Source organism: Mercurialis annua, linkage group LG4, assembly GCF_937616625.2.
Source record: "Mercurialis annua linkage group LG4, ddMerAnnu1.2, whole genome shotgun sequence".
Classification (NCBI taxonomy): domain Eukaryota; kingdom Viridiplantae; phylum Streptophyta; class Magnoliopsida; order Malpighiales; family Euphorbiaceae; genus Mercurialis; species Mercurialis annua.
Genome location: NC_065573.1, coordinates 25,501,538 through 25,514,855, shown reverse-complemented (window position 1 = coordinate 25,514,855; position 13,318 = coordinate 25,501,538). Strand labels below are relative to the sequence as shown.

General features: G+C 25.7%; 1 protein-coding gene across 1 annotated transcript; it reads right to left on the bottom strand.

The window, feature by feature from the left end:
• Positions 1–8,654: 8,654 nt before the first annotated feature.
• On the bottom strand, positions 8,655–10,994 carry LOC126676270 (probable xyloglucan endotransglucosylase/hydrolase protein 32). Its single transcript, XM_050370435.2, has 4 exons — positions 10,719–10,994; positions 10,459–10,559; positions 10,140–10,357; positions 8,655–9,425 (listed from the first exon to the last, which is right to left on the bottom strand). The coding sequence occupies exons 1-4, from the start codon at positions 10,918–10,920 to the stop codon at positions 9,059–9,061; spliced, it is 888 nt and encodes a 295-aa protein (XP_050226392.1). The 5' UTR covers positions 10,921–10,994; the 3' UTR covers positions 8,655–9,058.
• Between the last annotated feature and the right edge of the window lie 2,324 nt (positions 10,995–13,318).

Below are 13,318 nucleotides of genomic sequence, written 5' to 3'. Positions count from 1 at the left end.
AAAGTGAGGGGCCACATAGTTTAGTTTTCAAATAGGAGGGACTAAAGTGTGAATTATGTCAAACGTGAGGGGCTTCATAGTAATTTGCTCATCTTTTTTCTATAGTCATGTCAGCAATTAACAACTGTTTAAAGTTGATGGACGGAAGGGTTTAATTCTTCACTTTTGAAACAAAGAGGGCTTTATTGTCCTCAAAAAGAATTTAAGGACTTATATGTACTTTTGAAAAACCTATGAGATTTTTAACTTTTTGCCTTTTATAAATAATAGAAAAGTTCGAACCAAATTAAATATTATAATAAAATATTAATTTAGTAAATTAATTTTTTTTATTTTTTTATTCGATTTGATTTGTTTGATTCATGATGAAGGCTGTCTTCTGATATGATGATTAAACCTGAAAACAGGGTAGATCGTCAATCGGACGATGGTTTTCTTATTAATTCTCCTATGTTAAAGTCAGTATTGACCTTTGAGCAATGTTTTAGGTATTGAATGTAATTATGTGTTTAGGCATATCTCAAACTCTTTATATAGTAGTTAAGAGAATACATAGTTGAGTTCAAATAGGAAAGTGATTCCAACTTAATAATTTTGTGTTTAAATAGGAAAGTGATTCATTATTCAAAGAAAATTTTATTTAGATCCTGAAAAAAATTATCTTCCTAAATAGGAGTTTGTCTCCGAACAGAAATGTGACCTCGTATATACAGTCGTCTAAATATTATTCTTGTATGAGTAGATTTCTGTCGACGCACTTTGATGTGAATTCTGTTCGTTGACCGAGTCCTCTATTAGTCGTTTTTTCTGGAGATTCGGACGAATCTCTCTTTAGTCTTTATCTTTAAGCTGCTCATCTTTATATTATTTTAATAATTTCAATTCGTATCATGTTTTTTATCCTTTTTTTACCCATATCAATCGCTGTTTTAAAAAAAATATTTATCAATTAAAATTTATTAATTTTCATTTTGTTAATGTGTCAAGTACTGGTTCTATATAGCTTATTTTTTTTATTTTTGTTGGATTTAATTATATTGGATTTATTTTATTAATTGACATAAATATATAAATAAAATTTAATATATATAGCATTTTATAATTTCTGATAGGCTTAATTCCTTAAAAAAAACCCACCTTGTATTTTTTCTTCGTTTATACCCTGACCTTGTAAAAACACCATTTGTACCCAATTTTGGGTTTTTATGTTTCATCCCTACCCAAAAAGATTAAATTGTACTTTTTTCATTTGGAAAAGAGTTTAAAACATACTTTTTTCTATTTTAAAAAATACAAATAAATCCTTAAACTTAAAAAATAATCAAATACATCCAAATAATTAATTACTTTTTTTAATTTTATAAAAAAATTAAAAAATTAAAAAAAATTATTATTATTTTTAATTTTTTGAAAAAGATGGTATTTTTGTACTATTAATAACATTAATATTTAATTAGTATATAAATTAAAAATGAAGGATTGTTTTAAACACTTTTTCAAATGAAAAGAGTACAATTTAATGTTTTTGGGTAGAGATGAAACATAAAAACTCAAAATTGGGTACAAATGGTGTTTTTACAAGCTCAGGGTATAAACGAAAAAAAAATATAAGGTGGGGTTTTTTTTAAGAAATTAAGCCTTTCTGATATTATAAATATATCCTTATATTTTTATTATTTACACGTTTCCCCCACGTTTCGTGTCCTTCATTTTAAAATTCCGTTGTTTTCCCGTGTCCGTTTCGTGTCGTTTCCGTTTCCCGTTTCCATTTCCGTGCTACATAGAAAAAAAGTTAAAAAATTATAGTTAGGCAAATATAATAAAACCCTAACCAAATCAGTTGGCCGTCCAGACGACTGGTGTGCATGGTGGTTCGGTAAAAATATGTCACCTCACCATTCAAAAAATAGGGTACTCCATAGAGTCCAAATTTTTATTATTGTGTTTGACAATATAAAACTCACTATCGTGAGCTTTCTCAAGCAATGTGGTATTTCCACAAAACACACATACACACAAGGCACTTCCATTTTTTAAAATTCATTACAAAACAACAATAAATAGTCTAGTCTTGTCAAATTTAAATTCAAACCGAAATGAAAATACAATTGCAATAATTTTAAAAATTATAATACAATTATAAAAATTAAAGTTTCTAATTTATAATTGATAATGAACAAAATTAAAAAAGAATAGTATTTATGTAATTTGAAAAAAGCTTCTACCATTTGAAGTACATAAAAAGAATTTCTAAAAATTAATTTTAGTATATAATAAAATAAAAGCAATTTCCAATTCACAAATTTATATAGCTCATAAGTAAATGTAATCTTATCAATTAAGATCAAATATAGTAAATTTTAAAATTCTGTTAAATAAATTAAAAATAAAATATTTAAATTTATTTAGCCTGAAATTATGTTTTTTTACAAAATCAAACTATTTAATCCAGCTATATAAGTTGTGGTCTGAAATCAACTTTATGTCACAATGGAATTGTAAAGAAACAACAGATGCATTAATTCATTGCATTACTTGACTAGAAGAGTCGACATCAGATCAATTTCTGCTACGGTTTAGTCCAATCAGATGACGGATGAACAATTTTCTGTTAGTTAGCATCAGTATACTAGTGAGTTCTACTGGATATATAACACGATAAAAGAAATATTTATATCTGATAAAACATTAAAATATATATAATGGACACAAATAAAAAAAAAATCGTATCATTTAATTATTAAATAAAAAAGATTAAACTGTAAATTATAATTGTCACAATATTACGGAAGTCAAAAAAGGTTTTATTATATAATTTGATTTTTAAATTCATTAGGCTGCAGATATTATTGTATCTGTCCTTATTCTAACATTTCATAATCAGGCCAACAGAAACTCATTCCAAATTTTCAACAATTGTAAATGTTTTTAATGATGGCTTATTGAAAATTTTTATATTTAAAAAGTAATAATAATATTTAATTAGATTAATCGATTCAATTTTGTTGCAAGTTATTAACTCAAATGAGCGAACCAAATCAAATTAATAAATTTAGTTTATTCATATTGACATTAAAAATTAAATTTTCAAATCGATCTGGACTTAGAAAGGTAGTTCAATTTTAGTATATAATTGAAAATCAAACAAAAAAAGCAACCGAACCTATTAACTTGGTTTGAAGTTTTTTTCTTTTTTGAAATTTCAGTTCAATTTGATTAAAAAAATCAATTTAACTCGATCTGATTTTAATCAAATACACACCTCACTTGATTCAAAATATACAATTCTCGAGAAATATACTTCCCGCGAAGTTAATTACAGAGGAAGTTAATGTGAGGAAATTGATATTTTCATTACTTGGTTCATTTAATAACTTCCCGGAAAGTTGCATTTTATTTTTAATTAATTAAAATTAAAAGACAATATTACACTACTCAATAACTAAATTGGCTAATTAAATGTAGGAATATAATAATTTTTTAATTAATTTAAATTGGGAAGTAGAACTTACCTAAATTTTATTAGGGAAGTCATTTCTCTAGTTAAAGGGAAGTCAACCCCTTAACTTTCCGAAAAGTAGAATGACAAAAATGAATTAAGTGAGCAAAAAATATTATTTTTCAAAAAATTAGACTTCCTTAATGAACTAAACTCCAATCAAGTGAGCCCTTAATCAACTTTATATGTAATTAAATATGATATAGATAGAGCTTATTTAAATTTTTTTCATGAGATAGTATGAAAAGGAAAAGGAAAACAATACAGACCAAATTTAACATTCAAAATTCCAAAGAAAAGCTGCATAATGTACGATCATAGACCATTTGTCCATCAATACATGTGCTTTTACAGCTATATGGCCTTTCTATTACTCTTATTATAAGGTTTTATAAAGATCGAACCATATCAAATAATTTAAAAACCAAACTTTATTTAGTTTGACCTTATAAAAAATAGTTTCAATTTAATTATAAATTAGTCATTTTGAATTGATTATATGATGCCTTCCATTAATAAATATTTTCATCAAATGCATACTTATTCAATTTGTCATTTTAAATTGATTATACATATCAGAATGACTTAAATACACATAAAACATGAACTATATTATATTTTATTTTTTCAATTTTAATATTTTGAAATACAACTTTTTTTTTATATTTTTATAATATTGAACCAGATTGAAAATGTTATCAACCGATGTTGATGTGGGGTTCTGAAACAAAATCTAAAGACATAGTAAAATGAATTTCAACATTTATATCAACATCGATAGATAAATTTTTTAATTTTCAGTTTTAAAGTAAAAATAAAAATTAGGTTAAAATTGCAAAACACATAGTAATTAATCCATGATTTTTCTGCGCCCAACATGGGATATTATTCCTTTTACCTTACAATCAAGTCAAATTAGGAAGCAGAGATATGAATGATTGTCTGAAAAGCCATGCCAATTTAAATTTTTATGAGATTTTGCTGCTGCCATTGATGTAAAAAGCTACTTACATACTACCATTAAACATCAGAAAATTATCAAGAGACATTAAAATCAGTCACCACATGAATACATATAACTGATCTTTTCTGATTCAGCTGTTCCTTCATAAATATTCAATTTTTGTTTTATTGTACCTTTCAGAAAATGGAATTAAACAAGGTAATATGTCGAGAGAAAATTTTCTTGATTTGTGTCCAGCCATAAATAATCAATTTTTATCCATAAATTAAAATGATAGTGACAGAGAAAATTAAGGGTACAATGAAATGAGGGGCGAGGGTGCCCCCCACCCCTGCCGGTGAGCGTTAAGGATCGACGCCCTACACTAGGGCTACCGTCCCCTTTCATCCATGAAGATTGTCGAATGCTCTCTATTAATGGAAATCAGTTTCTTTTCCATTTTTAGGGTCTAAGACGATATTGTCTCAATTGCATGTGTAAATTGATCGAGCCATACTCGAATTATATATCAAACTCGAATTCCGATTCGGATGTGTTATACAAAATCGATATTAAGCTCAAATGAGTTTAAAGTTCGAACGCGATCTCGGATGGCATTCGAACTATACGAACTCAAGCTCGACTTGATTTAAATAAAAAAAATAAAAGTAATTATGATTTTTTTTATCAAATACATGCATTTTTTCCCACTATAATAGAATCGACGACCAATTCATTTGATGTACACCTAAATTTAGAAGTATAAAACTATAAATAATCAATGTATAATAAGAAATAAATTATTATTTTAAATATGTAAGAGATTTATTTAGGTTTAATTTGCGAGATTCACGAACCTCTATGAATAATATAATAAAGGGTATTGACAAAACAAATTATGACGTTTCATTTTTTTAGCAATTATATTTCATAGTTTAAAATGTTACAAAATAAACCCCAATTATTTCCGTTTTTGTATTTTGTAGCCCAAATCTGTTTTCCAACCGTTTTTTATATACGTGACAGACTAGAGTGTCACATCATATACATGTATTGGCAAATTGAATCATAACGTTTTCAATTTTGCACTTTTTCACTATGTAGTCTAAAAATAATTAAATTGATTATAATTATAGTTTTTTATTATCTTTCAATTAATTATCTTTTATTTATATTATAACTTCTTTTTTTAATTGTCCTAATAAATTATTTTATTACATAACAATTAAGAAATGGTAGAAACCGAATTTAGGCTACATAGAACAAAAACGAAAAAAGTTGAAATTTTGTTTGTAACATCTTAAAATGTTAGGATTTAATACGCCTATATGTATATATATCTGGCGTGACATTACGACGATTGATATAACATAAAATATGTGAGATAGAAAAATTTCGGCAGTCACCCATGCAAAAAAAGTCCGAAAATAAAAAATGAACTATAAAATGCAAAAAAGAAAAAGAAAGAATAAGATTTATTTTGTTACGTTTTGAACAATTAAATAAATCACTATAAAATTAAAATGTTAAAATTTATTGTTATTAATATTCCAAATGACAATAATGCTATACTGAGAGGGATATGATTGATATAATAGTCCAAACAAATAAAATTGATAATCCAACAAGTGCAGTGGAAGAACAATTCTTCTTCTCTCTAAAATTTTACTCTTTTTTTTTTCAAAAAAAAAATCATTTTTATCATTTAAAAGGTGAAAGAAGGTGATTATTCGGCTTCGATTGGAAACCACCTCCTCTCCGCCCATAGATACAAAATCATTTATAACTTTAATCTTTATTTCAATAAAATCTCTCCGCTATATAGTTCTCTATATAAATTTTATCATTTTCTTGAATAAATTTTTATGAGTTCATGTTTATTTTATAGTTTGTATTTTTTTATCTCTTAAAAATATTTAGTAATTGTCCGAATTTTAAAGTCAATTTCTTATAGATCCAAGATTTTAAAGAGTTATTTATCTAATTTCTAAAAATTTCATTGACAAAAATGATTGGAAATACTAAATTTCAATGGATCTACCGGCTTGAAGGATTGAATCGGAAATGTTTTATAATTTAGACTCTCGCACACAACGGCACGTTATTCATCGTTTATGACCTAAGATGAAAATTTTAGCGAGACTTACGGCTTGAAACTTCTCATTTTCGATTATTTTTTTATTTTTTTATTGTTTTTCAAATTTTTGATAGATTATAATTGAAAAGATTATATTGTTAGTTATTATCATATGACTTTTTTAATTATACTTTAATCTTGATTTAACGGATTCTAATTCTGAAGAAATAAAAATTGATATATTTAGCCATGGTCTCACGAATACTTGTAATGTATTTTTTATTTTTGTACATTACTGACTGTTATAAAATTTAAAGTTTTTTTAGTCATTTAAATAGTAATTTGTCCCCAAACTTGTAAGTAATAAACAGTTAATATATAAATTAATTTTATTGACAAATCAATATATGAATCTTGTAATTATGGACAATTAGCTCATTTTGACAAATTAACTTATAAGTTAAGAGCAAATTGCTAATTGAGCAGACAATTAACTTACATTTTGAAGGGACAAATTGTCCATAATCACCAAATTCATATACTGATTTATCCATAAAATTAATTTATATATTAATTATTCATTATTTACAAGTTAAGGAAGTATATTGCCATTTAAATCATTTATTAGGACAGATTTTTATCTAATCTATTTATATATATTCTATTTTATTTTTATTGAATAATGCCGCACTCGATTTATGATTCTGATTCAGCCGGTGGGTGGATACATGTAATAGACTAATAGTACAAAAAGGTTACGTACATTTATAATAACTAGTTTCGCATTACGTGCTACGCACGTGACTCGTAATGTGACTCGTCAATTTATGTAAATAAAATTAATTATAATAATTTTTTATTTAATTAATATTAAATTATTTAGAACTTTTATTAACCATAAATATCATATTTTAATTTAATTATTAGTACTCTAACTTTAATAATTATTACTCTAATTTTAATATTCAAGTTTTTGGTACATTTAAAATTTCATATGAATTAATTAATATTTAATTTTATATAAAATAATGCAAAGTAATAAACCTAAATTATTATTTAAAGAAAAAAAACTGTAAAAATAATAGTTCACTTTATTTAGTGTGGTATAATACTTTACGGCGGTACAACAGTTCACGTATTCTAATTGCTTATTCAGTATAGTAGCATGGTAGTTTACCTCATTTTAAACTCTATATTCCAATTGCTTTCTAACTTTAATACTACTAAGTGAGTAATTATTTTATGAGATACTATATAATTAATATATAGAGATAGATGTAAAAAATAAATTTGCCTAAAAGCTTGTGTTGCTTTAAGTATATACACCTATAGAGCTTTCCGGATCAATTAAACACTCTGAAAGTTTTTTTAACCCGCAATTTTAGGAAATAATAAGAAAATTTAGTATATCAATTAATTATTTAATAGTTACCTATTCAAATTAAATTCACTATTTCCTTATCCTAATAATATTCTATCTTTAATAATTACTAATTCAATTAGTAATTTGTAATGACCAAAAAACCTTTTATTAATATAAATTTAAAAGGACTGTTTGGTAAATTTGCTTGTCCCCCCATCCGTGCTTTTATATAGTGATTGAAGTTGTCTTTCAAGTCAAGATTAGATAATTTCACTATTGCATCAAAAACTTGACTTCAATTTATCATGAAACAAAATGCTCTATCATAAAGGTCACCGTTTTAGGAAAATTGTTTTGAAGGCTTGGTTGGTTAAACAGAAGATTAGTAGTTTTGTTTTTTAATATAATTGGAGAGAAAAAAGCGTTTGTGGAAATAATTGAACCCACGACTTAGCAGTTTACTGTCCAGCAGCTAGCGTTTATGACATTTGAGTTATAATTCATTTTTAAAAATTAGTAGTTGATCCATATAAAAAAGAAAAGAAAATTAGAAATTCGACTCCAATCAATTTGATCAATTTTTGACGAGCCTGATCAATATCCAAACATATAGCGATAAAAATCATTTTTTAACTTCAAAAATGGCTAAAAAAATATAATTTAACATACTAGCTGGTTAAGCATCTGGTTCGGCCATTGATTTGATTTTTAAGATACTTCCTATTTTAGAAATTTTATATAAAAATAAAGATATAAATAAAAAAAGCACCAATAACGAAACAACAACAAAAGAACTTTTGCTTTATTAAGATATGAAATCATTGAAATGATAGTGAAAACACAAATGCACACACTCAATAATCCTTTTCATGGCCCCATCCCTCTCCTTCAATTTAATCCTCTTTTCTCATTTATTTCTCAACCTTTCTCCATCTCTTTATGTTTCTGTAGCTATTTAATGTACAATATTAAAGAAAAAGGGCTAAAATTGAAAATTAAACCATGAAAAAATTCCAAATTTTCAATTAGGTGCCTTGGACGCTTATACTTTTTTTTCTCAACATTATGTTGCAAAGTAAAACCCATCTCAAGACACCTATTTTTTTAAATATAAATGAAAGAACATTAAAAGACCAAAAATAGAAAAAATAAAATCACAAAACAAGTAATTCTATTTTAATGCCAGCATTCAGGTGTTTTGGAATGGTCTCTCTTGTGGTCGAAGCAATAGTTATAAATCATGTGGTGAGTTTGAACCCATCTCATTGCCCTATATTGCTGCCTTGTAAGACCACCGGAGCGGAACGGCGAGGCGGAGACGGGGCGGCACCATGCCGGAGAATAAGCCGAGCAACCGCCAGCTTTGAAATTCTTATATTTTGCAATAAATGGTTGGTATCTATAATCTGCTTTGTATTTTCCATCTTCGGTAGCCCAAGATGAAGCATCCCAAATTGAACCATAAACCCACATTGGCCTTAATGGAAATGTTGCATCACTTTTCCTAGGGTACCTTCTTATGGGCACATCATCAACAAGGAATCTGAAAAAAAAGGATATAATATACAATATTAGACATTTCACCTACCAAAAAATAATTTTCAATTGGACATTGAATTTTCTAATTTCATTGTCTATTTAGCTAATAAACCTTAGTTTATTTTCAATGTTTTATTTATGCTACTTAACTTTCATATCTTTTAATTACTATAATTAGACTACTTTTTGTGCTACTAATTAACTTTTATAGCCTCAATTTTAGAGAAGGAATAAAATATATAATGCCTTTAGTCCCTTTCTCTATGATCTTGTCACTCATTATGTTTCACTTTTCAGGTTAATTATTAAATGGCTAATAGAGTTGTTAGTACTAATAATCTAAACATATTCGTATAAAGCTATAAATTGCTAAGTGCCAAAGAGGAAATTTCCAAGCAAAATTATGTTGATTCCTATTTCCAAATCCTAATTAAACTAAACCCTCTAACTATGATGTGACAAAAGTTACCATTGAGCTAGTATTAGTAGATATATTAAAATAATTATAGTCACCTCTAAAATTAAATCAAAGTTACTATTTTCTCTATAATTCAAAAATTATTATTTTGTTCTGACATTTTGATTTTATATATGGAATTTCATATTTTTTTAATATCAAAATATCACGAAGAAATAATGAATTTTTTAAAATAAAGAGAAAAAATAGTAATTTTTACTTAAATTTGGATTGATGGTAATAATAATAAAAAAAACTCACATGATCTCCTTGGGACTCAAAAGAATGGCATAATGATGAAAATCTTGGGTTGGATCAAACCATAAATGAAATTTCATTTCTCTTCCAATAATATTGCCATCTCCACTTCCTCTAATGTAAACATTAGTCTGTAACACATATGGCTTTCCAAATGTTGTACCAAGAAATTCAATGTCCACTTCATCATGATATCCAGGATGAGCTTCATTATTTGAAAGCTGCCATTAATTTATTAATTAATAAACATTCACTAATTAATAAATTAATTAATCAATTTTAAAATTTATTAACTAACTAATTAATTAAAAATTATGCTCACATAAAAAGCTGTTATAACTCCTGCAGTATAGCCAGGATGAAGCTTAATCGAGGCACCAAAATACCCAGATCGAAATGGCTTAACCGATTTAAATCCGCTCCCTGTATAAACATTTATAACAAATTAAAAGGCCAAAAAAATGACTGATCATAACATTGAAAAATGTAAATATGGTTTAAATAATATATAATATTTATTAAATTAACTTCGGTTAGCCATTTTGGTCCGGTGGTTCGGACCGGAAAGTTAATTGAATTAACCTGAAGTACTATCAAGCCAGATGGTTAATGCATCATGGTCTGCTCTTTGATGAGAAGAACCCCAAAGATTTCTATAGCCTTCATAAAAACTCATTGATTTGAACTTAGTGCTTGGCCAGTAGCCAGGAGAAGGTGGCCAATCAGCATAAGTTGAAGAAGGGATTAGAGTAATGAGGAAGAGGAAAAAAAAGAAGAAATCCATAGCTAGATTTGGAAAGGATGGAGAAAAGATGTGGAGAAACTGTATGGGAAAGAATGGAATTATTTATGTATTTAAATGCAACAAGTGAGAAGAATAGTGATGATAAAAATTAAATAATAATAATATTAATAATAATAATAAATAAAGAAATAGAGAGCAATGGTTCATGTAGCAATATGGTAGTTGATTTAAAGAAAAGGATTGCTAGCTCTATGTGGGTCCTTTCATTTTAGACGAAATTATTAGTATTTTGATGAAACAATCGTGAGGTTTATGTAAATAATAGAAGTAAATTGTAAAATAAATAACGAATTTTAATGTGTTTTATAATTTTAACACAAACTATTTGACAAATTAAAATATTTTTTATTTTATTTTTGTAATTTGAAATATTGTGTAATTTTTTGATAAAAATATCTTCGCGTAAACATTAAAATATATATTCTTCTGATGTTTACATTATTATTGTTAATGTTTAAATAGTTTGATATTTAAAATTATAAAAAAATTATAGTAAATGTTTAAAATTGTCAAAATTAAAAATATGTATAAAAATTGCAAATACAGTAAAATTTAAGAAATCTTAGATAGACTGAGTTTAATATGTCATCCGTAGATTAAGGCACTCATAATATAACATCTCATTAATTGCACAATTATTATAATATTGCTATCATTTTAATGAGGTGTTAGATTATGATTGGTTTAGTATACGAATGACGTGGTATATTTAAGAATTTTTTGTAAAATTTATGATTTACATATATCTTTAAATATATATACTATAAGAGAAATTTTTATTATTTTAATGATGTGTCATAATATAATAGACTTAGAGCATCTTTAAAGACCTCTCTATAATTGCCAAATTTTTTATTTTAAGGCCTAATTACTTAGAAAAACCCCACCTTGAAACAATTTTTCGTTTATACCCTGACCTAGGAAAAAGTTCATTTGTACCCTTTTTTTGATTTTTCGTTTTCAATTGTACCCCAAAATTTTATTTTTTGACAATTTAATTAATTAAAGGATGAAAATATTAAAAATAATTAAATAGAAGAGTTATATCATATTTTTTCTTTTTGAAAAAATACAAATAAGTTAAAAAATGAAGGATTATTTTAAGCTTTTTCTAGATAAAAAAAAGTTCAATTTAGTGATTTAGGGTAGAGTTGAAAACAAAAAATAAAAAAAAAGGTACAAATGAACTTTTTCCTAGATCATGGTATAAACGAAAAAATATTATAAGGTGGAGATTTTTTAAGTAATTAAGCCTTATTTTAAAGAGTTCGACAATAAAATGAAAATCCAATGGACTCTACTCTTTAAATCTAAAGTAGAGAGTAAAAATGGCTCTCCACATATAGAGCGCCATTTTCACTCTCTACTCTATTTTTTAAAAGTTAAAATTTTAAATTTCAAAAAATTAGTTAGTTATTTTTATTTTAAAATATAATATCTTTTATTTATATTATTAATAAAAATAAATTGTACTATTAGTTAAAAATATATATTATTAATAAAAATAAAAATAAATTATATTATTATATTTAATATTTTATTATTATGTGTAAAAAATAATATAAAATAAACAAATGGATTTAGAGAATGTTAAATTAACATTACTAATATTTAATATTTTTATTTTTATTTTATTTAAAAAAATATAGTAAACTAAAATAATAATATTAGAGAGTGTATTGGAGTAAAATTAGAAATATCACTCGTTATTTTTAAGATGCTCTTTATTTTATAGAAGATGTTCTTTAAAATAAAGAGTTAGAGATGCTCTTAAAATTGAGGCTATACTCAGTTTAAATATATTAAGTATACTCAGTTTTTCTGGCAAGTGTTGACGTGGCACGTATGTATAAAGTTCAAAAACATCCTTAATATTTAAAATGTTTACCGATTTTATATTTATAATTTTTAACCATTTTCACACTCTTCTTCATTTAAATATCAATAATTAAAAAGTACTTAACGTTAAAATATTTATTAAAATAAAACAATTAAAATACTGTTAAATACTTCGAATCCTAATTAAACGCTTCAAAATCCAATTAAATAAATCAAAATTTAATCAAACCAATTAAGATTAAATTTAAACTTTATTAAATTTAAAATTTAAACCTAATTAAACCTACAACAAATCACCGGAGAAGATGAACAAGACAAAACTGTTCGTCTTCTCCGACTGTTCTTTCCCATGGAAGAACCACTCGGATTGTTCTTCCATGGGGACAGCCCATTTGTTTTATTCATGGAAGAACACCCATTTGTTCTTTCCCATGGTAGAACACCCTGGAGAAGACGAACATGTTCCGTTCGTCTTCTCCGGCGAATTTTTTTAATTTATTTTTAGTTGGAATATTTTTTTGTTGGAGATTGTAGATGT